This window comes from Neoarthrinium moseri (assembly GCF_022829205.1).
Source record: "Neoarthrinium moseri strain CBS 164.80 chromosome Unknown scaffold6_Wmoseri_CBS_16480, whole genome shotgun sequence".
Classification (NCBI taxonomy): Eukaryota; Fungi; Ascomycota; class Sordariomycetes; order Amphisphaeriales; family Apiosporaceae; genus Neoarthrinium; species Neoarthrinium moseri.
In genome coordinates this window covers 176,162-198,573 of record NW_026055120.1, presented here as the reverse complement: position 1 = coordinate 198,573, position 22,412 = coordinate 176,162, and the positions used below count along the sequence as shown (strand labels likewise).

The 22,412-nt window shown below is 50.9% G+C and overlaps 8 protein-coding genes across 8 annotated transcripts; 4 read left to right on the top strand and 4 right to left on the bottom strand.

The window, feature by feature from the left end:
- Positions 1 to 910: 910 nt before the first annotated feature.
- JN550_002626 (uncharacterized protein) lies at positions 911 to 2,620 on the top strand (the record flags this gene model as incomplete). Its single annotated transcript, XM_049313942.1, has 1 exon — positions 911 to 2,620. The coding sequence occupies one exon, from the start codon at positions 911 to 913 to the stop codon at positions 2,618 to 2,620; it is 1,710 nt and encodes a 569-aa protein (XP_049175151.1).
- A 2,385-nt stretch (positions 2,621 to 5,005) lies between these two features.
- Positions 5,006 to 5,674, top strand: JN550_002625 (uncharacterized protein; the record flags this gene model as incomplete). Its single annotated transcript, XM_049313941.1, has 1 exon — positions 5,006 to 5,674. The coding sequence occupies one exon, from the start codon at positions 5,006 to 5,008 to the stop codon at positions 5,672 to 5,674; it is 669 nt and encodes a 222-aa protein (XP_049175150.1).
- Positions 5,675 to 9,308: 3,634 nt separating this feature from the next.
- On the top strand, positions 9,309 to 11,497 carry JN550_002624 (uncharacterized protein; the record flags this gene model as incomplete). Its single annotated transcript, XM_049313940.1, has 4 exons — positions 9,309 to 9,637; positions 9,705 to 9,827; positions 9,906 to 9,919; positions 10,062 to 11,497. The coding sequence occupies 4 exons, from the start codon at positions 9,309 to 9,311 to the stop codon at positions 11,495 to 11,497; spliced, it is 1,902 nt and encodes a 633-aa protein (XP_049175149.1).
- Positions 11,498 to 12,062: 565 nt separating this feature from the next.
- On the bottom strand, positions 12,063 to 12,539 carry JN550_002623 (uncharacterized protein; the record flags this gene model as incomplete). The annotated part of the gene is made up of 1 exon (XM_049313939.1): positions 12,063 to 12,539. The coding sequence occupies one exon, from the start codon at positions 12,537 to 12,539 to the stop codon at positions 12,063 to 12,065; it is 477 nt and encodes a 158-aa protein (XP_049175148.1).
- Positions 12,540 to 13,221: 682 nt separating this feature from the next.
- On the bottom strand, positions 13,222 to 13,629 carry JN550_002622 (uncharacterized protein; the record flags this gene model as incomplete). Its single annotated transcript, XM_049313938.1, has 1 exon — positions 13,222 to 13,629. One exon carries the CDS (start codon positions 13,627 to 13,629, stop codon positions 13,222 to 13,224), a length of 408 nt encoding a protein of 135 aa, XP_049175147.1.
- Positions 13,630 to 14,252: 623 nt separating this feature from the next.
- Positions 14,253 to 15,584, bottom strand: JN550_002621 (uncharacterized protein; the record flags this gene model as incomplete). The annotated part of the gene is made up of 4 exons (XM_049313937.1): positions 14,253 to 14,423; positions 14,488 to 14,973; positions 15,047 to 15,055; positions 15,117 to 15,584. The coding sequence occupies 4 exons, from the start codon at positions 15,582 to 15,584 to the stop codon at positions 14,253 to 14,255; spliced, it is 1,134 nt and encodes a 377-aa protein (XP_049175146.1).
- A 1,472-nt stretch (positions 15,585 to 17,056) lies between these two features.
- Positions 17,057 to 18,370, top strand: JN550_002620 (uncharacterized protein; the record flags this gene model as incomplete). Its single annotated transcript, XM_049313936.1, has 1 exon — positions 17,057 to 18,370. One exon carries the CDS (start codon positions 17,057 to 17,059, stop codon positions 18,368 to 18,370), a length of 1,314 nt encoding a protein of 437 aa, XP_049175145.1.
- Positions 18,371 to 18,572: 202 nt separating this feature from the next.
- On the bottom strand, positions 18,573 to 20,653 carry JN550_002619 (uncharacterized protein; the record flags this gene model as incomplete). Its single annotated transcript, XM_049313935.1, has 4 exons — positions 18,573 to 19,650; positions 19,711 to 20,160; positions 20,241 to 20,417; positions 20,502 to 20,653. 4 exons carry the CDS (start codon positions 20,651 to 20,653, stop codon positions 18,573 to 18,575), a joined length of 1,857 nt encoding a protein of 618 aa, XP_049175144.1.
- Between the last annotated feature and the right edge of the window lie 1,759 nt (positions 20,654 to 22,412).

The window sequence follows — 22,412 nt, the reverse complement described above, 5'->3', positions numbered from 1 at the left end:
GAGCTTCGCTTTCCTGTTCTCTTCACGACGACCATGATCAATACAGCTTTGATTCACATACCCCAATGCATGTAGCGCGAGGATGGGGACGACGTGGAATCCGGCCGTGTTGCGGTGGAGGGGAGGAACTACGAGGAGCGAGGAGGGGAGAATAAGATCAGTTGCTGTTTGCTTTGCTGCAGCAAGAAGGGGATGGATGTAGACTTTAATATTGATATGGTTTTTTTGGCGTACTGAATTGGCTCATGTCTTGGTGATGTACTCTTCACGACTTTGTGAAATGCTGCCGGATCTATACCCCTGAATGGACTGGGGCGGCTGGTTATAATCCTTCCCAAAGTTTGGGTTACGGATGCAAAGAGGCTCTTGGATGGACAACCACATGCACGGGCTGCTATACGATACGGCAACATGGTTACCTTAGATACCTATCGACTGATGTTTTTCTAACACCCATTGAGGGCCTAATTACCTCATCCACGACTAGTAATAATAGAACCCTTACTGGATGCTCTAAAGGAGCCTTTGTGACTGGTCTAGACAAAGCCATAATGGAGAAGTGCGTGCACAAGCGGTAAGTGCTAGCCTACCCACCCACCATTTGTATCATCAGTATCAAACTAGCAGTGTTTAAGACATTATTTTGATTTTGTTTATCTCTATTGGTCAAGCGCACAAAGGGCAATAGAACACATCTGCGTCCAATATCAGACAACGACATTGTTACAAATTTGCGTGGTTACTAGCCTCCAGGGGTGGTGTAATAAGTACGGGGGTTTTTCCTGCACATATCAATCTCGAAAGTGAACAGCAAACTCACCATCAACTCTATTACCAAAATCCCACTCACAGCAACACTTCCACAGCAGGATATTGTGTTTAACAGGCCATCACAGAGAGGAAATCCATCATGGTCCAGCCTAAGATTCTCGATACTTTGCCCAAGGAGATGCTGCTCATGATTCAGGAACGCCTGGAACACGAATCAGATATCATCAATTTCTCAAACAAAACCAGCAAGAAACTCCGCGACATTTTAGGGGGTAGACAGGTGTTTGTAGCTACAGCCAAGATCGGACGCGAGCGATATGAGTTCCGCATGGGCCTGGACGATTATGAACAAGAACTCAGCGAGTCCAGCGATGAACAAATGCGGATACGCCATCGGCGTATCGCAATGATGGATTCAACCTATAACAAGTCTCACCACAGGACTATGTTGTTGGCTTTAATCAGGAGCTTCGTAGATGACGAACTAGTCCGCGAAGCTATTGATGCATACAAGACACATTTTCCAGCAGTGATTTGGAGCAGCCTTGAGAAGTTGCTTCACGCAGCTATAGAAGCCGGACGAATGCCTGTAGTCCAGCGACTCGTACAGCTCCGAGCGGATATCAACGAGACGGATTTTGATACGTGCCGGGACGCGCTTGACGTGGCCATGATTTCCGACCAGGAAGAAATTGCACTGTACCTTTTGAAGAAACCGGTTTATATCGCTCCACGCCATCTAGAACGCTCTGTGGAGAAAAGGGCCCCGAGGTTGTTGAAAGCTATGCTTTCCAAAAAGCGTGGCATGAAGCCTGATTTACGTTTGCTGGAGAATTTGATTGGCTGTGCATCGGGTGTTTCTTTCCTTGACGGAGAAGTGTCAGACTCTGACGGAGAATTGGCAAACTACTCTGACGGAGAATCAAAGTATGACGATTCTCCGTCATATTATGGCGATTCTCCGTCAAAGTTTGACAACAATATTGAGGTACTCTCCCTCCTCGTCGAGGCAGGAGCGCGACTGACCAAGGCCGTGGATAAGCAGCAGGACGTTGTGGAGACCGCTCTTTTCAATGGCTGTACACGCAATGCTTTGTTCCTGTTGGAACGGCAGATAAAACGTGGTGTCACAAGCCCTACCTGCCTCTGGCGGGGGATAAAGCAGTCCATGGAAAACGGAATGCCCAATTTCTTGCATTTTGTCAAGACTATTTACCCTCAACACAGCCAATTGCTCTTTAACGAGGTGAGTTATCCAAGAACGCTCGCGGATGTCCAATTTGAATTGTTGGCATTGTCTGTCCAGGCTACTGAGTTGCCAGACCATGAACATTTGACGGACTACTTGCTCGACAATGGGTGCATCCTTGAGGAATACCACTTCTTCTCCGCCATCGACGCTGGAAATATCCACGTAATCGACGAAGGCATCCGACCGCGCTTCTCTATCAATCAACCAAGAGAGCTGAAGCGCTTTTCTCACCCGCTGCTGTTGACTAGTTATTTTCAATTAACGGTTAAGCGTTTGTTCGAGTTGGAGTATGATATTCCTCAAGGTCAATTCCGCGGATTGTGTCGTCTAGTATTCCACGGCGTTGACATCTCGAGCGCTGCTGAAACATTCCGAATCGGCATTTCAAGGGCTCGCTTGGGAGAGCCTTTTTGGTTCTTCTTGTATGGAGAGTCGAATAAGACTCTACTCGACCTCCTGGCAGAGGAACATGAATCTGGGGCGCTGCCTAACCGGGCCATGGTGACTGGTGTAGGGTCTAGTGGGGACGTTTTACTTCAGTTCGTCACCGTCATTCGGCTAGCTTTGGGGGACTCGAGTGACGTGTTAGACGCTTAGGGTTGACCCCACGATTGGTAAGGACTCTGAAAGAAGTGATAAGCTTTATGGTTCGTGAAGGGAGAGTCGAACTGTACAATGATCTCAATGTGGTCGAAGGTAGGTCATGCAACCTAGGGCGTACGGGTATGTAAGAATAAGACACAGAATCCTCTAGCCATGAGGCTGCGGTTGCAGGGTTGTAGGTAGGCAAATTAATCGTGTTGCCGGTCACTCTTTAGCGAATTAGTAGGCAAGAAGATGAGGTGACGATACTTTATGTGCGCATCCCAGTTCGCAACCCAATACATACGATCCTCCCAATACGATCTTTATCCCTTAGGAATAAGGCAGGGTCATGGCTATCTCGAAGACTAAACAGTTTATTTATTGAAATTGACATTGTATTTTGCAACTTATCCATCGGGTATATGTGGAAACTTTCTATGGTCATCTGATCATGTGATCATGTACCCCTCCGAGGTGTTTTGGAGTGCTGACAGCAGCCATAGCATCTATCCCGCCGCATAGTACCGATATCTCACTCATTCTCAAGGCTGGTCTTGGACTTGGCTTAGTAAAGTTGATTTATTTGTGCCCGAAAGCATCGGGCTTATCAACATGTGATAACTAAGTGTCACGATATAAGGGGTATACGACGGAGCAGCACAACTTTAACCCCGGGGATCGCTCCCTATATAGAAGGCTCATCAGCCCATTTAATTTGTAGCTCCTTCAGTATCAACTTTCAGGATCAACCTCAGTCAATTTACATGCTCTCACGCGCGTTTTAGTGTGACAACAAGACACAGAATCCTCCTGTCCGTTAGCGTTTTTATAGGCCCGTACCGTGTAACAGGGCTTTGTTGTTATAGGCCGATCCCGCGGGTTAGGGCCCATGATACCGGCACCGCAATCTCCCAAGACTGCCTGCTCGCAAGGTGAGCCTTTAAGAGGGTCACGCGCGCGGAAAATAGGGGATCTCTTTTCCTTTCCATTTTATAGAGTAAATAAACCTAATTTGGCACATACAACCAACCAGTTCGTAGCACGTCGGTAACATTTGTAATGCCAGCCACAGTACCATTACTCACTCCGTGGCATGCTGATGCCTCTCTAGAAGAAACCAAGCATTACGGTCTGTCTTCATTTGAGCCCATTTCTCCACCAGAGTTGGAATTTCCTAAGCATATCCTCCCTGAAGCAATTGAACACCTACAGACATTTTCGCATCATACTCTTTGCTCTATCATACAGTTTAGTCAATACATCTCACCACAAGGACAGAGGCCAAGAAAAAAAAAAAAAAAAAAAAGAAAAGAAACAAACCCAACATGACTTATTCGACGGCTTTTGAGGACCTGCCAACAGAGCTCCTGCTCAGAGTGCAAGAGTCCTTAAATCTTGAGTCAGACATTCTTACGTTCTCGATGCGTACCAGCAAACAGCTTCGTGACAAATTAGGGTGGAAGTCAGTGTTCGTTACTGCTGCCAAACTTGACAGCAAGAGACAGAGTCTTTATGATAAGATGTATGATGAGTACACAAAGGATTCAAGATCGGATGTCGGCATTAGTCGCTCTGATCTGGCCCACAGGATGTGGAACCCTTCATTTTTGGAATTCGATACTACTAGCCTCGACAATACTTTGAAGTATAACGCATTGTACCGTCCGGAAAATTGATCATCTTTCAGAGAAACGTGAAGATGGAGCCCCAACACGCTCGCTCATCTCAAGGGCAGTCAGACACTGTCAAGATACCAGCCTTGTGGAACAAGCGATTCGAGCATACACATTATTTTGCTCCCAGGCCATAGATGGCGAGTGGTGCAGGTCCTGGTACTTCGAAACCGTTTTACATGACGCGGTTGAAACTGGGCGGCTTGATGTCGTTAAACACCTTGTCAAACTTGGCAGTGATATTGACGCTGTTTCTTCTAGATCCACTGGTTACGAGGGGTACGACAGTCTTATGGCAGCTGCAGAACATGGTCAAGAGGATATTGGTCTATACTTCGTACACGAGAGAGAGGCAAATTTTGAGTTCGGCCACCTCCGAATGGCTGCTTCAAGGGGGACTGTAGAGCTATTGGAATCGCTGCTCTCCGTAGTTGGTTCCCACAGATACGAGCATGTCCTGAGGAAACTTTTCGATTATACTTAAGGACCTCGGCCGTGAGAACCTCTGCTACCTCAACGAGGTGTACCTGGTAAGAGTAATGTAGAGATACTAACTTTGCTGATTCGGGCTGGTGCGCGCTTGACGACTCCGCCAGGGCAAATATATATGGTTGGATGGGCGCTCGATCAGCACTGCTTCGAAATTGCGATTTTCCTTCTGGAGAATCAAATTAGCCGTGATGACGTGAGTTCTGATTCTCTATGGCTCGGTCTCGAAACGGCAATGAACTTGGGGGCTGATGACGCCTATGAGTTTGTCAAGTTCATATATCCCCAACATGCCCAGTGCTTGGTTGACCTTAAGCATCCGGCAATTGACAGGGTTGGAAGGGACCTTTTCTCGATTTCTGTCGACTCGAGCCATAAAATATGGTCATCTGGAGGTTGGCAGAGAAGCCGAAAAACCTGCCAGTATCTGCTCGATTCAGGCTGCCTTTTCGATGTAAAGAACTTCCGCAAGGCAATTTCCGCGGGTAATACGGAGCTAATAGATCTCGCGATTCGGAATGGGTTCACAATATACCGGCCTGTGGTTAAGAGGGATATTTTCGAGTCTTTCAGAACTTGGGAGGATGAGTCCGGACCTGAGGAGGATATGCTGGCGGCCCTTTTTGAACACATGGTCTTGAAGTGGAGCGAGAAGCCAGACCCCTTCATCGATACATATCTTCGTGGAGCGTGCCGACTGGTTTTCCACGGTGCTGATTCCTCGAATGTGATTAGACTAGTACACGATACTCTACAACGTGTTCTGACGGAGCGTTATAACTGTTCCCCGACGTATTTCACCGAACACCGCTTGAGCCGCGCTATTGCATCTAGTAGGGCTCCTATTATCACAAAGGTAACGGGTCTGGGAACAACGGACGAAATTTCGGAGCAATTTGTCTAAGTGATACGAGTGATCCTTCGAGGTCCTTCGAGATGAAATCCCCTACCCGAGCCAACAGACACGTCCTCAATCAGGAGAAGAGGCCAGTAATGGATGAACAACTTTATAGAAGAGACAAGTATCAGAATTATTAGAGCGTATTTCGGCCTTGGGGATGAAATAAGCTGGAAACCTAGAAGTGGCATACTGATTATGCCACCATCGAGAAGAGTAATGTTACAACCTGAACAAATTGCATAGTAAAAACGAAAAGATAAAGACTCTCCTTGCCCATTTGTAGCGCTGAGGAGAAAGGGTTTGTAGACTCAACCTGTATAGCAAGGCTCTGTGGCTCAACCCCAGGTGCCAACAGCCACTCCGTGGTGTATCAACTAAGAGGTTTGCAGGTAGGTATCGTGTAATCATTCACAATCGTACGGCTTTTTTCGAGCTATTTAATGCTATGAATATCCCATCGGATTTGCTCTCGGCTTGAATTAATGTCCAAACCGTTCCAGCCATGGGCTGACGATGTTGTATATCCTGAGGGGTCCGGTCACAACAGCCTAGTTACTTTGCTCCGTCTTTATCCTAAGCGCCAAGTTCGGTTGGTGGTTACTCCGTGAATCGGGTATCCGAAAATCCCCCGACTGTTTACATTACTCCTAATAACGAAGACCGTTTGACTGTGACGTGGACGTTGGCGGGTGGGAGTTTCAGTGTTGTGCGTTGGCGGCGCGAAAAGCTGTGGACGGGGGTTTCACATGCGGCATTGGCTTGGATACGTGGCGGACTATCGGCCTGTCTCTTATTTTAGGTGCCAAAGTTCGATAAAGGCGTGAGCAAACCAAAAAGCAGCATTACATCACCTTCCAATATTAAATCTTAAATATTACAACACCGTTTCCCTCCCATTCAGCTTCAGTCTACTATTACGCGTTGAAAGGAGTTTTTGCGGTCGAAAGGGATATCGACCCGAAGCAGAAAAACCGCCAGTTTCTGTTCTCGGGTAGATAATTGGCCTTAAGTCCTAGTTGTCCTAGCTATCTCGAACATCTCTTTCTGCCGATTAAAACCCATTGCCTGTGGACGGGAGAGCCTTCACTCCCGTTGGCAGTTGCTTTTAAGGTAAAGCAGAGCGATGGTTTGGCAGTCGGGGCTTCATGGGCTAATATTGGGCGTAATGGTGAGATGATCTTGACGAGGTGTAATGACAGATGTCGGTAAATTGGTGCCACCGCTGGTTAGTGGGGACTGCTAACTTCAAAACGGTCGTAAAGCTCTCCAAATATATAAATGAAACGCCGTCGGTAGAGCCGCAATAGTCTTAGCGAGGGAGAAGCTAGAAAGTTAGATTGCTAAAATGTCGTATGAATATCACTGACCACATCTTGCGGTCCGACGGGCTCAGAACCGAACAGAAGACCAGCCCCAGCCCAAGGATCGTGGCATATGGTTTGGACGACACCTCGGAACTGCTATCGTCATTCCTTACACTTGGATATCTCGAGGGCTAGAAGCTGTTATATACGCAGATTGGTTTCGTGTCCAAGGAACAATAAGCCCGTTTTGACACTGCCCTAGCCATCATCTACATCCAGCTTAGAAGACTTCAATTCCGCTCTATAGGGTGTCTACGGCCTGACCCGCGCGGTGTTGAGGTATCAGAAATGATATTGTCGATCTATATCAACATGCAGGAACTTAAAAGCTCAAACTACATGGCATTGAGGCTTCTTACTATAAGAACAGTCTGTTGATCTGTGACGATGCAAAGACTATCATTGTCTATGTGATGATAGTCTATGGGCGAACGGCAAGTGTGTAGCGCACTAAATGGGCCATCGGGATGTACTTGCCCTGACTCTGACTCCATTGTGACCTATGCTCAAGAACTGTTTTTTGTGTCTCAAAGTTGATTGGCGTACATGAGATCCGCGGTAAGCAATTCCGTTGACAAGCAGGGAGCACTCCTGGCCCCGACATCCCATTGATATTGGTTCAGTCACATCCGCCCGAAGCGGTCCTAATCGCGAAGGCTACAGGTTCTGGTCTCACAGCCAATATGGTCATCAGTCTCAAGCACTATTGCTTCTGTGTCAGCCTAGCCATACCTAGAGCCGCCAGAGGTTCTGCGCAAAAGCAGGGATGGTGATGACAAACGCCGGGTTTTGTCGTACCAGAAGAGAGTGCGAGATTGACTGATTTTCGCACAGATATTGGTGGAATGGACGATATTGATAGTGAAATGGTTTGAGCGTCTGGTCTAATCAAGTACAAATTAGGCAATAATGACGAGGTCGTGATGAAGCGGCGAGGAGCAAGGGCTAGCCGCTAGGGGGTTGTACTAAGAACATGAGTTCCCTTTGGATCAATGGGTCTCGCTTCGCGAGAGTTGTATACTGCCAAGATCCATCTCGCTTAGCATGGCCACTCCTGATTCACATCTAGTCGTGGCCTTCCCCAAACCACGCGAGTTCATGAGTCTGGGAAAAGCCAGACCCCCACCTTTTTCTGGCAACGGAGGGCTATGTACAGCCGAACGCAAACTATAAGGTTCACGCACAGGCCAAAGCGTGCGTACCGCGCACTAATGCACGCTGTCTTAGCGGAGGCTCTCCTGCGTGCCTGCATAAGCCGAGTAAGCTAGTTCAGCCAAACCCGACATGTCAAGTTTTCGCACTCAAATATGGGACGAAAAGAACAGAGGTTCTCCCACCGCTGCACTGGCGTCACCCCGCTGCTGCCAACAGTTCTTTGGTAGAAGTACACGACCCCCTTTCCCCTCGCCCCCTTTTATACTGGATTGATTTGGGTTCTTGTCTGCCAAGAGTCGTCCGGGTCTGCTCGCAACACCATTCCAAAGGTGATATGGTAGGTGAATTAGGCGTTGCTTGTTCTGTGTTAATAGATGCATACTTCAGTCGTAAGGCACCGACTAGAGGCGGTGTGCATTGAACAGCCCACGCGTCAAGTCATAGAGTAACAATACAATCAACGGAGGAATAGAACGGCCAAGACCATTCTACTAATTTGATTGAGTGTTACGGTAAACACTGTTACTTCATATGGCAGAGACAATTGACAAGAAATCAGCCGACTTTTTCTGAATAATGGGTCCGAACCAAGGGGACCGTGACCATTTTGTATTCACATATTCATACTGGTCTATGAATTCTACACAGCCCCGTAAGCGAGCTGTGCGTCGAGTGATTATTGGTGGAAGCCTTTCGGACTGAGTGGCAGCCCATCTAGGCTGCGTTCGTATGGCAAGCTTCTCTCAAGAACGTCAAGACAATTTTGGCCCACTTCTTCAAATAGACAATCCTCAAACGGAATAATTTGACTAGGAAATGGAGTCTTTGCTGTGGTCCAACATGATCATGCTTTGCCGAGTGACGACAAGCCAGAGCTGTAGTACGGAACCTGCTGTTTCAGTGAGCCTGAGACAACTAACGCCACCCACACTGCATTTATGACTCGTCGACAATTGCGGACATGGCTCCGTTTGTTTCAATTATGAAGCGAGATGCACATGCGATGTCCCAATTCCGCGGCAGGCAATTAAATGCTGATAATATAATACACATCCTCTCTACTGTTTGAAAACCCTATCGACTCAAGCACAAAGGGAAGTTTCATCTAATTTTTCATCATGGGTCGCACGGCTATTGTTGCGGCGATCTACGCCCTTGCTGTGAGCACCTTCGGCACATCATATGTGCGCGCGGAGGCATATTTCTCTTCCTTAGAGTCAGCGAGTTCTGGCAGGCTCAGCGCTCGGCAAAGTTCAGACTTGATACTGGATCAAACCACTGCTCTCGACATGCATAACACCGCCCGTGCCAACGTAGGGGTTCTCCCGCTTGTTTGGGACGCGGCCTTGGAAGCCGATGCCCAGGAGTACGCCAACTATATCGCCTCAATTGACAGCTTGGTACATTCCACTGGCTCTGGGCAAGGGGAAAATCTAGCATTTCAACGGTCAGCCTGTGTACCTTTTGCTGCACAGTATTATAGGTTGTGTTACTAACGAGATATCTCATGTCAGGTCATCAAGCGGTGTTCGTTTTCCTCTCTCTGTTTCTACCAATTCCTGGTTACAAGAAGAGGTTAATTACAACGGCGAAGTGATCCCAGAAGGGAATTTCGCTGCATACGGGCATTACACTCAGTGTGTATGGAGTTCGACGACCAGGGTTGGGATCGCATACGCCATATCTGCTACTAATGGGTATTACACTGTTGCTAGATACTTGCCTGCAGGTACGTGCAGTTGGATGTCATTTCTTCATCACCGCATGCACTTATCATGGCTCACAACGCTACTGTTCTCTTTGAGTGGAATCTCCGGTCAAGCTCGGCGAGCTTAAATTGTAAGGGAAATACTGACCTATATTCTCGTAAGGTAACGTGGTTGGACAGAGGCCCTATGACATCTCGTCTTCTTCCTCTTCTTCTTCGTCAACGCAGTCTTTCGAAACATCCACTTCGACTTCACTTGTGGTCAGCACCACTAGTACCTCAACGTCCTTATCAATCACAACTGAGTCGCCAACTTCGTCTACAACGTCAGAGACCTCAACTGCAACTGCCGGCCCAGTCACAACCGAGTCTTCTAGCTCCTCCACATCTTCGGAATCCTCAACTGCCTCTGTTGGACCAGTCACGACTGAGTCTTCAAGCTCCTCCACAACTTCGGAATCCTCGACTGCCTCTGTTGGACCAGTCACGACTGAGTCTTCAAGCTCCTCGACAACCTCGGAAACTTCTACCGAGTCTTCAAGTTCCTGCTCAACTTCGGAATCCTCGACTGCCTCGGCTGGACCAGTGACAACCGAGTCTTCTAGCTGTTCCACAAGTTCGGAAATTCCGACGGTGACCGCTAGTTCCTCTACGGGTATTTCCAGTCCGATTACCACAGTCCCAGCCCCCCCGTACCCGATGAATTCGACAACTGCGCTCTCTACTGCAGAGACCAGCCCAGTATTCACATCCGTAACGACTTTCGAGACGTCCTCTGGATCGGTCGATCCAACAGCCGCAGACACAACCCTTGTCTATCCGACAGCCCCAACTTATAATGCGGTCACTATTCCCACAAGTTACATGACATATAATTCCAAAAAGAGTACATATACTTCGACTTATGCTGTCACAACCACCTACGCGATCAACTTATGCCATCCGCGCGTTACGAATTGTTCCGTGTATAAATCGACTACAGAGGTTCATACTATTACTACTACCTGGTGCCCAGAAGACACACAACAGCCTACCGTCTATGGAAACCACAAAGTGCCAAAACCTACAAGGTCTGCTGAGCCTCACGCGCAGAATTATCCTTCCAACTTTGGGCCTGGGAAAAGCCACCCGGCCAACACTGAAGGCACGGACCCGGTAGCGCCAGGACAAGGCCATCACCCTGCAGCACAGCATCCGGATTCAAAGAGCGATCCTGCCTCTGCATCCACCTTCACTTCAGCATCCGATGCAGAGGAGCATGTGGATCCGCCAGACAACGATGCAGCGGCGAGCGGGAATCTACCGCAGCCTGCTGTGATCATTCCCACCGCTCCGATACTTCCCAGCAACCCCACGAGAGCTAACTCTGCCGTCACTGGCGCGACTTTGGTGGCTGCTGCTGGTGTAAATGAGATTTCGCCAGAGAGTATCGTCGAGCCTGGTCCGTCGGGCGTTGATGATTCCACAAATAACGAGGCCACTCAAGCTGCCACTACGCCTTCTCTGCCCAGCTACGTTACTGCAGCAGCATCCAAAGCCGATGTTTCTTACTTGTGTATCTTGATTGGTTTTACTACTGGATTCATCATGTACGGATAATCATACCGATGGTATGACCAAATCATCAGTTGCGAGCGTTCTTTGGTTTCGGGGCCGTAGTAAAGGCTGATAATCTTTCGATGCTAATAATCTTTTAATGCTAATTTGAAAACTCATTTCACATTCAATGTCCTACTTCCTTCGGAAATCTCATATGGTAGAGCAGTTTGTGGTGGTCTTCTCCCTGTGGACTTGACTCCTTTCACGAAAATGAGTCAACTGATGCATATGTTGTATGAGGAATATTTGCCAACTCGCTCCCAAAGTACAGCTCTTTGCTTGGCCGGTTCCAGTGGTTTCATCCGCTTTCAACTTCAGACTCAGTCAAGTTAACTATAAGCTGATCTGAAGTGACCATGATGTTGCTGTGCTGAAAGAGCAAACTCAGTATGGATTGAAATGGGACGCAAAGTTGGATCAGTACTTAGGTATATGTTGTGTGGGTCCTCATTCATGATTCAAAGAAGCTCTTCAAGCATGTTTCAATTCATACTCCTGTCACGACGATAACAACAGTCAATCCCAGCAGTTCTTGTCAGGAAGCAACCTCGAGGCGATAAACTTTTCAAGACTCGGTTATAATCGGAGCGTAGCCAGTTCTACACTCGGCCCAAAAGACCCTTCTCTCACACTTGAGCAACCGTTTGTATGGGTCGTTCTTGATCGAGCCAGAGACAAACGGGTTACAATTCTCCCAGCAGTCGTATGGATCATGCCACAACCCGTTGCTTTTGCGGTACCACCGTTTTCCGGCACACTTGAATTCGCCAAACTCGTAGCGCGCCGAATTCTCCCAGCACTCGAGGAGATCAACGGAGTCTATGTTATCGATTTCTCCGCCAAGAGTGTGGGGCGGCTCTTCGATGTTGTTTAAGTTGGCGTTTTCAGATAAGGGAGTTGGATCGCTTGTGATCACTGTTGAGAAGGTTGTTGGTCCAGTCACTGTGTGATTGGCGGCGGTTTGGAACATGGGTTTCAATGCCGTAGAAGCGGAGGCAGCGAATGCTGCAAACAGCACAATGAGGGTTTGAATGGATGGCATGGTGTTCGTTTCGTGAGTTTTGTAAGTATAGGATCAGAGTTAATATTTGACTCGGAGCGCCGACTAGGCATGTACGATGAGTGATGAATTTACAACTGGAGGCAAGGGAACCTTTCGCCCCTTTAAATACGCGGAATCCAGAAGTCGTTTCGGAGATGGGCATGTTTTTACAAGGTGCGATGTCACAGATATGCGCAATTTCATATTATGGTTTGGTGACTTCTAGAGTTTCAGAACAGGTGGTACAGACTTGAACGCAAAACTCTAACACAGTCCAACTCGCACTCCATTAGCAGCAGACAATTCATTGATGTTTTTTGATACGATAACTCTGCATGTGCTCAATTTTAACGGTCACCTCATTATACGATGGACGCATAGATCCAGCGCGCAATACGTTTTTGAATGAAGGCTCCTGCCAGCACACGAATATAACACGAGTGCAAACAGGCAACTATGAAGTTATTATACGTTGGTAATGCGGAGTAATGAGTAAAACATATGTACCGACTATCAAAGTTGACATTTTTGGAACTTCCACACCGCAAAGTTGAGCAAACGTGCGGTTTCGGGAGCATGTCGGCCACGAGAAATCATCGTAGACTGGTCAGAAATCGGCTACAGTGTCTGTTTCGGCAACCGTAACTGTGCCCGAGCAATCTGGCCCTACTAGACCTCTGATTTAGCCAATCTCCATTTTTACACCAAATCCTCGCTCAATCGCCCAAGAATGCCTGTCGGGTCCATCGTTGAACAGAATCAGTACATCCGGCTTTAGTACCTTCCTTGCGATGCTGATTGCCTTCTCGAAAGGCAAAGGGTCTGGATTTGTCCGGATACCGCCGCCAAACATGAGCGCTGAGTATTTGTCCTTTCCTGCTATTAAATTGGCCTCGAATTCTGCCAATGACTTGTCCACATTTCCACTATCGACGACCTGTAGCGTGCATGGAAAGCCATTTCTCTCTGCTCGGGCCAAGTCGACCTCGATCTTCTTCATGATATCGTCAAATGTTCCCCATCTTGCCTCAGCCTCAGCCCCAAGCTTGGCGTTTATACCAAGGACATAGACATGTTGCTGCGCTGACATGGTTGGTGAATTCGGTGAATTTGCAGGTTGGCGAAGCCCAACTAGGTCCAGAAACAAACGGAAATGATTAGATGAAAACTCAGTTTTCAGTTGTATACGGTTCCTGCGAGTGAGTTATAATTGTTTAAATTCGATCGAAAGTCGCCTGGCTTTCTTATTTGTAGAAGATAAAATGTTTGTACGTGTGTTGCGGAGATTAGCACGGTATGTAAGACCGGAACACCGACCTCGGATCCCCATCTCCGCGCCGAGCTTGCCGGCCGGCCAAATCGAATTTTAGACTTGAGATCCAGCCTAGTACCGCCGCTGTATCAACTACAGATCTGCTTACTAGGTGCCGGGCAATCCAGCCTCATGTTATAGCGCTAGGAAGTCAAAGGCTCATATCGTTAGCTAACAGCACTATGTAATGTGAGCCTTCAACCAGCTACGGAGCCCCACTATTTCGCATTGAGCTACTCAAATCTCGTGGTTTAGAAGCAAGCAACTGAACTTTGGATGCTGTTCTTCGTTGCAAATTGCTGTGAGTACGGTTGTCAATGGTCATGAGGCCCTTACGTGTGTAATAATCAATTGCGTATATCGAAGCTATTGGATCTAGGTCCTGCAATGCCACGAAATTCTCATGCCCTACTTGTGGCACTGTTTGCATCTTGCATATTGGGACCTACTTCAACAACATTTACTTCCGGTCCTTCAATCTTCTTCACTTTCCTACCTTCCCACCAGGACACAAACCCTGCAACGGCCGAGACTCCACAGCCCAATGCAATAAAGGTGCCAGTTGCCCACGTCTGCACGCTTGAATCAGCATCGTCATATCAAAGAACTGAAGATCCCATGAAAAGGAACACTTACGGGGCGGTCAAATCGATTGTATGCCCACATGTAATATGACAATACAACTTGGAAAAGAGTGTTCATAACCATCATCGAGATGGTTAGCGCCAGCTTCCATAACGCAGTGGGTGGTGCCATTCTGCCTGTGAATGTCGGCATTCGCGTCAAGCTTGGTTGAGGGATATCATCGTTCGACTTCAATGGTGTAGCAGCAGCTTGTTCCACGTCTCCATGCTCGCGATACCACGCTGGTGGTCTGAACCAGCCCTTGTTCTGCTTTGCCAGTCTCTGCATGGCGTGCCTGTCGTGCGTGGCTAACACACGGACCAAGTAATAGAAGTCGCGGAACCGCCAAGGCGCGAGACCGAACCCTGTGACGCAGAATAACGCGTTCAAAATCTGGCTATCGATCTCGAGCCACTTCTTGCGGGGCGAGTTATCGTCATCGGCAGTCGGATAGTTCATTGCGGGCGCCACGCCCAATAGAAGGAAGAACAGCATTGCCTGAGAGATTGTTTAGTACGGAAACACCACCGGCTGGCATCAGCTCCAGTGCCGATGCAACATTTCAACTTACACCCCAAGCCTATGTCTGATATCAGTACTGTATACGCGTGGCCTTGCATCGGATATCCCAGTATACTTACAACTATATTTAGGAAGTATATTGTGATCAGAATCCCGGCTGGCGTCCGGAGGAATTTCCAATACGCCTTGAGACCGTTGGCGATTGTAGGACCGAAACCCACAGTCGGCTCGTCATTCTGCATCTCCAGCAATGTCTGGCGGCGCCTCGGTGGCCGTGCATGATGCTCATCGTCATCCGAGAGGCTTCCCGGGATCCTCGATGGCTCGTATCTTGACGTAGTTTTGCTGAGGACCGGGCCAAGTTCTCCATCGCTCTGAAGCAGTGCCGTACGCGCAGAGTGGCCTTGTGCGTTGAACTCAATGGCTTCCCCAGCTTGAGCGACGCGCAGCTCTGAATAGTTGGGAGCCTGCGCGAGTGCCGTACCCGTCGCCTGCCACATACCCAGCTGCGGGTTCGCGTTGAATAGGGTCGTCGAGGCCCGACGTAGGGGCCCCAATGGGCCTGCTGTATTCGAAGACTCGTCCATGACGATGCCACAATCCCGTGAATCACCAGAAGGGTTTGCTCGAAGAAGAGTGCTTCCAGAGTCTGCAAAGGAGAAATTTTGTCGGTAAGACGAGGTGGAACCCCATCCCCGACAGCATGATGCACGGCCTGTCAGTGCTCACTTGAAGTGCGGGCATGCCGTTTTTAAGATTGACTCGCGCCCATCAACCATGACTAGTCGATCTAGCGTCGGCTCCAGCCTATCTAGCGAAGTAAGGTTTGGCGCGAATCTCAACTATTCCGAGAATAAGCGGGTCAACCACCTTCGTACTCGCTCGTAATCGCAAGACACTCTCATGATCGATGAAAGGCTTGTGCTGCTCGAGTGAAGGTGGCCGCGAAGCAGTGTTCAATCTCATGCTTGATATAGATCCAGGCGATCAGTTGCATGTTGCCTGGTAGCTGAGAGTCCAGAAACTAAATAATCCACAACTTCCATTCATGGAACATAAACTGTGGTCCACTAATGTTCCCATTCGCCTACAGAGAGTACATAAGAGAATCATGCCGGACCTCTGCATTTTGCGTAAGAGATGGCGACCGCAGAGCATCAAAGTGCATCAAGCGTAATATACTGTTTTCTTGTCAAGCCGGTCTTTACCCATCAGTCTATGTTAGTGAGAAAGGGCAGCCCAGGTATACTACTCAGTTTCTGCTTCGAGCAGTTAATGTTATACATATTCGAGACAGCAGTCAACTTTGACTTACGTTTACAGCTTAGTCCCAAACTGACTTGGACCCGAAAGGAAATAAAAGCCATGGACGTTGAGTTCTGCCATTCGCCTTGAAGTATAGACTCTACGCACAAAACAAAGCCAGCGGAACTGGTTATGAGCGTAGCATAAGAGCTCGCAATAGTCTCGCCCCACAGAAACTACGCAGCAACCCCCTTGACTGCCGAAAGAGTACACAAGTAATCTTTGCGACATTGTCTGAAGGGGGCACATCGTTGACTATATGTTACCATGGATTGACCGCTAGCCGTTAAGAATGATACGCCTGCGAGCCAGCAATAGACCCGGGCACAACGGTCTGGCTCGTACGTGTCCAGCAGTAGCCTTCCAAAATTCCACCACGGCTATGTCTACAAGCTCGAGGTGGGGTGTCTGTATTTGGATGGGGATAGCAACCCAAAGTAATTGATGACAATGCTCTTGCAGCAGTCCAATGGATTCATTTATCAAGGCCACTCCAAAACTTCCAATTTCCCTTTCCATCGGGCCAGTAGACGAGTAAAACAAATCCTTTCATGTTGTTGGATGATCTTCACTAAGGACTTCCGCGCGCAGCGGGGTAAGCGGTGCGGTGCACCCTCGGAGCCTCGGCTGGGTATCCCTTGCGGCACACATGCAAACACTCCACACTGCCTCCAGTATATGGCTTACAACGAGATTCTTGACCTACAATTCCCTTCAGAGTTGATCATGCCCACGAGGCGTTGTCAAAATCACCATGTCTCAGTCAAGTAGCGAGAACGTCGCAACCACCAGCTCCAAGCTCCCATGGGCTGAACCCGCGTGGCACGGCGCGCTAGAGTCGCCGTATTACAACGACTCTCACCGGAAATTGCAAGCGTACGCCCGGAAGTACATTGACGAGAACATCATACCGCATGCGCTGGAGTGGGAAGCGCGGGGCGACTGCCCCGAGAGCGCGCGGGCATCCTACCTGAAGTCCGGGCTGTCGCTGCTGGACGTGCCGATGGAGTACCGGCCGGCCGAGTTCCGGACCGTGGCGGGGATCCCCGTCGACCGGCTGGACGTGTTCCACCAGCTGATCCTGACGGACGAGGGCGCGCGCTTCGAGGGCGGCGTCGGCGCGGGGCTGTCGGGCGGCGCCAACGTCATCGGCCTGCCGCCCGTGATCCACCACGGCACCGCGGCGCAGAAGCGGCGCTGGCTCCCGGGCCTCTTCACGCGCGACGTCAGCTTCTGCCTCGGCATCACGGAGCCGTCGGGCGGCAGCGACGTGGGCAGCATCCGGACGCGGGCGGTGCGCAGCGCCGACGGCCGCTTCTACACCGTGACGGGGACCAAGAAGTGGATCACGGGCGCGCAGTGGGCCACGCACATGACGACGGCGGTGCGCACGGGCGGGCCGGGCCCGGGGGGCATCTCGCTGCTGGTGGTGCCGCTGAAGGGGACGGCGGGCGTGTCGATCGACAAGATCGCCAACAGCGGGCAGAACGCAGGCGGGGCGTCGTGGGTGCGGCTGGACGGGGTGCAGGTGCCGGCGGAGAACCTGCTCGGGGCCGAGAACGCCGGCTTCAAGTACGTCATGACCAACTTCAACAAGGAGCGGTTCGTCATGGCGGCCGGGTGCAACCGCAAGGCGCGGACGTGCCTGGCGACGGCGCTGGCGTACGCGCACGACCGCGAGACCTTCGGCCGCCCGCTCGCCAGCCACCAGCTCATCCGCCACAAGCTGGTCACGCTGGCGCGCGAGGTCGAGGCCCAGTGGGCCTGGCTCGAGCAGATCGCCTACCACGTGCAGGCGCACGGCTGGCAGGACGACTCCATCGCCGGCCGCATAGCCCTGGCCAAGGTCACGGGCGGCCGCCTGCTCGAGCTCGCGGCCCGCGAGGCCCAGCAGGTCATGGGCGGCGTCGCGTACCAGCGGGGCGGGCCAGGCGGCGGCGGTGTAGTCGAGCAGATCACCCGGGACCTACGCATGATGGTCGTCGGAGGCGGCTCTGAGGAGATATTGGGAGAATTGGCATTTCGGGAGGAGATCAAGCACGCGAAGAAAAGGGGTCTGAAGTTGTGATGCGGTATATGTAAATCGGGTTCTAATCTCTCTTGTCTGCTAGTGTGGTATCAAGGTTCATTCAATGCAAGTCGCTGCTGGGAATAGCAGTGTATGTACAAATAAAGTATCCCAGCCCAATGACCGATAAAGGCTTCCCATTTTCATTCCTCATCCGGTACGCAGAGCTTCAACTCTATTCCCTCGAGTGAACCAGGCAGATCTACATGAACGGTTTCATCTCTGAATCAAAGGTAAAGTCTTGCATGTAGGTATCCCAAAACATCTGCGTGTCCGCCTCCTGGGTCTGCGTGACCATGATGAGCGGTGCCGGACGCGACACATCAAGGCACGGCACGTTGAGGCGCGGCGTCCTGAACCGTTCGATCTTCATGTCGGGGGCCAGCGGCAACTGGCCGCACCGCACCTCGGGGGACTCAAGGCTCTGCTGGCCCATCTGGTAGTCTTCGTCCCGATATATCTCGTCCACGATCTCGGGCCGGAGCTGGGCGACGGTGTCCCACAGCAGCGAGGCCCCGAGTCTGTTGGTCACGGTGATCTCGGCGAACGGCGAGGGCCCCGGCGCGGACTCGATCGCGTGCGCCCTCTCCATCATGGCACTGACCCATTTCGCCGCCCTGGCGAAATCCCGGCTGTTGGGAAGCAGCTGGAAGATGTCGTGGGCGTCCGCCATGGCCCGCAACGCCATGCTCCGATGCGTGGGGCCGGCGACGGATTTGTTCGCAAGCACACGGAACAGAAACACCGCGGCGAAGAACAGGTTCTCGAAGAAATATTTCGGGTAGAACAGGAGCGGTATGGCCGTCTCCTGGTCGCCGGCCTCGGATGCCGCGCGAATCTCCTTCACCCGCTGTATGAGCGCCAACGCCGCCTCCATGCCTTTTGCGTACATGATTCGTCGATTGGCAATGCTACTTGGTGTATTAACATGCACGCCGCCGCCGCCGCCACTCTGGGCCGCCGGGGGGGTAAGGGCGAATGTGTACAAGTTCATCTTGGCGTACTGCAGCTGGCAGTCGACACTGGGCCCCCACGATGCGGCGTACATTGCCTTGATCCCGTCTAGGTTGCCGTCAAAGGTTTGTATCAACGCTAGGTGCTCTGCGTGGTTTTCGGCATCCTCCAGCGCGGCGCTGAACTGGCACAGTGCCTCGTACACGGACAAACTGGCGTGGCCGGCTGGCGACAAGGCACCGTTGAGCTGGGCCGTGGCCTTTCTTACGGACTTGAGCTGGTAATACGATGAGATCGGGGGCAGCAGGCCTACGAACGTGGCAATTCTGGAAACAGAGTCAGCATGTGATCCAATTTCCTACAGTAACACGGCCGGGGCTTCGTACTCGGTCCCAATGCTGAAGCAACCCAGCCACGTGAGGTTCTGGATTTCAAGTTCGACATGGTGAGACGGTCTCAGCGAGTTCGCGGTGTCGAGCGATCCCGGCGGCTCCGACAACGGCTTATGAAACCCCATGCGCATACAGGCATTGACCGCGATCCCGACATAGTCCCAGCCCGGATCCAGCGAGCCCCGCCTCCGGGGTATCGGCCACGAGCAGAGGAGCAGGAGGGCGTGCACCTCCTCGGCCGTCCTGATGGCCGTGGTCGAGATGGTGGCCAGGAGCTCCCGGTGCGGGAGGTACAGCTGCTCGTACAGGCTGCCATGGGTGGGGTGGTGCTGCGAGGCAACGAGGCAGATGGTCCAGAAGAGCAGCGGAAAGTTCAGGTACAGATGTGTCAGCGAATGTATGGGCTGTAGGAATGGCGCGTGGACGCGATAGTGACGCTCGAAGCTGCCGAAGATTTAGCCTTTGACGGTACCTACATATCCCGTGGGTGCGCGGCCCGCTAGGTTCGAAGTGTAAGTGCTCACTGTCTGAATAACTCGACCACCGTATCCGAGGACACGGAGGAATTACCGACCGCAAACTCGGGGCCGTTGAAGCTGTCATCGGAGAGCAGCAAACCCGGGGCGCCGATTTTCTCGGGCGTAGTGCTACTGCTTGCGGGCCGCACGTTGTGTAGCCCGTTCGTTATCTCGCGTGTGATCCTGCGGGAGAAGCCGGCATGTCAGCGCTATAGTAGAGTCATTTGATGGTGGAAGAGGAAGAAACAGTTCCTTGGTTCGGCTTACTGGCGAGTATAGATCCGCTTGAAGTTCTTGTCGAAGCGGCATTCCAGCTTCTTCTCCACGCAGCGGCTGCAGGGCTTGGGGGCTCGCTTGGGGGCATCGCAGGCGCCTTTGGCCTGGCGACATCCGGTGCAGGACTTTGCCTTTCCGACCATTGTTCGAGACGAAGCTCCTGAGGATAAAGTGCCTATGTAATCAGTCGCTAGAACACGGGCCGTACGTAATGCACGAGCTGTGCATCGGGACCGAGCCCAGTATTATTCGAAATCGAGGGCGCAGAACAAGCCGGCACAGGTTTACATGCTCGGACTACAGCCACATCAACCTCGCTTTTGGTTTAACAAGTCCTGTGCCGCGCCGATGCAGGATACGCGATGTCCTGCCTCGAAAGTCACGTTTCCTTCAGCCCTATGGAGCCCACTGTGGAGCTGCGCATGGCATCCAAGGCACGCAAATGAGTTTGTGAAAGCCTATATGCAACGTTGGTGGAATGATTTTCCTCGCGGCCGTTCTTGGAGGGGGGGACGGCTATGCCCATTCCCACATGTGCACCCCCTGGTCGGCCAGGGTTTCATTCTGGCGCTAAACCAGAAGTACATGCCTCTGTGTTTCCTCATTGGTTTTCTGTATTCTTCTAGAAAGCCGCTAGGCCTTTCCTGTGCCCCTAGCACTTGGCAGCAGCCATCACGAGCAGGAATCGTCCAACCATGATCGTGGCTTGTTCTGCAAGCCAGCGGCCGCCAGGTGTCACCGTGGTGCTGTCTGTGTTCTTTATACTCTTTCGGGAACATGGCCAAGATCATGCCCGAAACCTCTCATTGGCCTGCTTGGGATCGTACCGCAGTGCCCTTCACCTCACCATGACGTAGCATCTCGGCTGAAGGGGTTCAACCGGGTCAAGCTCATCTTCCTGGTCACCAATGCATGCAGGGGCTTTTCGTAGCCGGTTGCTATATAAAGGGGCAGCTAAGAGAGAAGGAAAGAGACGGCGGGGGTACTCTGGCGGAGAACCCTAGCAATTGACGATCATATACTTGCATCCCGTATTACTTGAGAAATCTCCTATGTGACATTGTGGGCTATCTCACATAAACCATTCTCTATGATCTCGGATTCTTTAGCTCTTATTTTCGCCTCAGGAGAGAGTAACGGACTCAAGGGTAAATCTTGTGGACTTTGAGACTGGTGAAGAGTTGATTGATGATTACCCTGTGATCTCAGCCTGTGTGGTCCCGTGAGAGACTCAGGTAATATTTCATATAGTCGGCCAATGACGGATGAGACACGCGGAGTATCTGAGCTGGCAGGTGCAGAAACAGATAATATTATTCAATACTATATAATTCCGTACGAACGCACATCATCGATCCATCCATGCCACCTTGAGGAGCTGCAACCGTGTGGGGCAAGGCCCCCCCCCTGTGCCTCGGCAACCTACTCTGCTTACTACGCTTTACCTACCATGCTATACCAACCATACAAGGGACCCCTAAGTTAGTTTCCCCGTGATCTCACACTATGCTGACTTGGCCGGCACTCGCTTACTTGCCATCCTGATACGCTGTGGGATACAGAGTACATGATAAAGGATGCAACTGCACAGATAGAAAGCATCGTATTTTTGCGGCAGGGATCAGCGCGTGCCACGTTTTGGAGCCGATAATCAACACAGCAGCAGCAGCAGGCGGCCAAGCGGGAGCGGCCGCGTTCTTGTATGCCCCCAACTTGTAGCGGTGAAGCTAACGCTTGGCACACCCCAGGGATTAAACCTTAATCTGGTATAAGAAGGCTGGCTTCGCACTGGCGCGCCAAGCGACATCGTATAGAGCATTTTGACGCACGTTTACAAGAATACGGCCGACATGAGCTACGGAGACAGAACTGGTAGTTGGTAGGGCGAAAGCAGACTTGCAA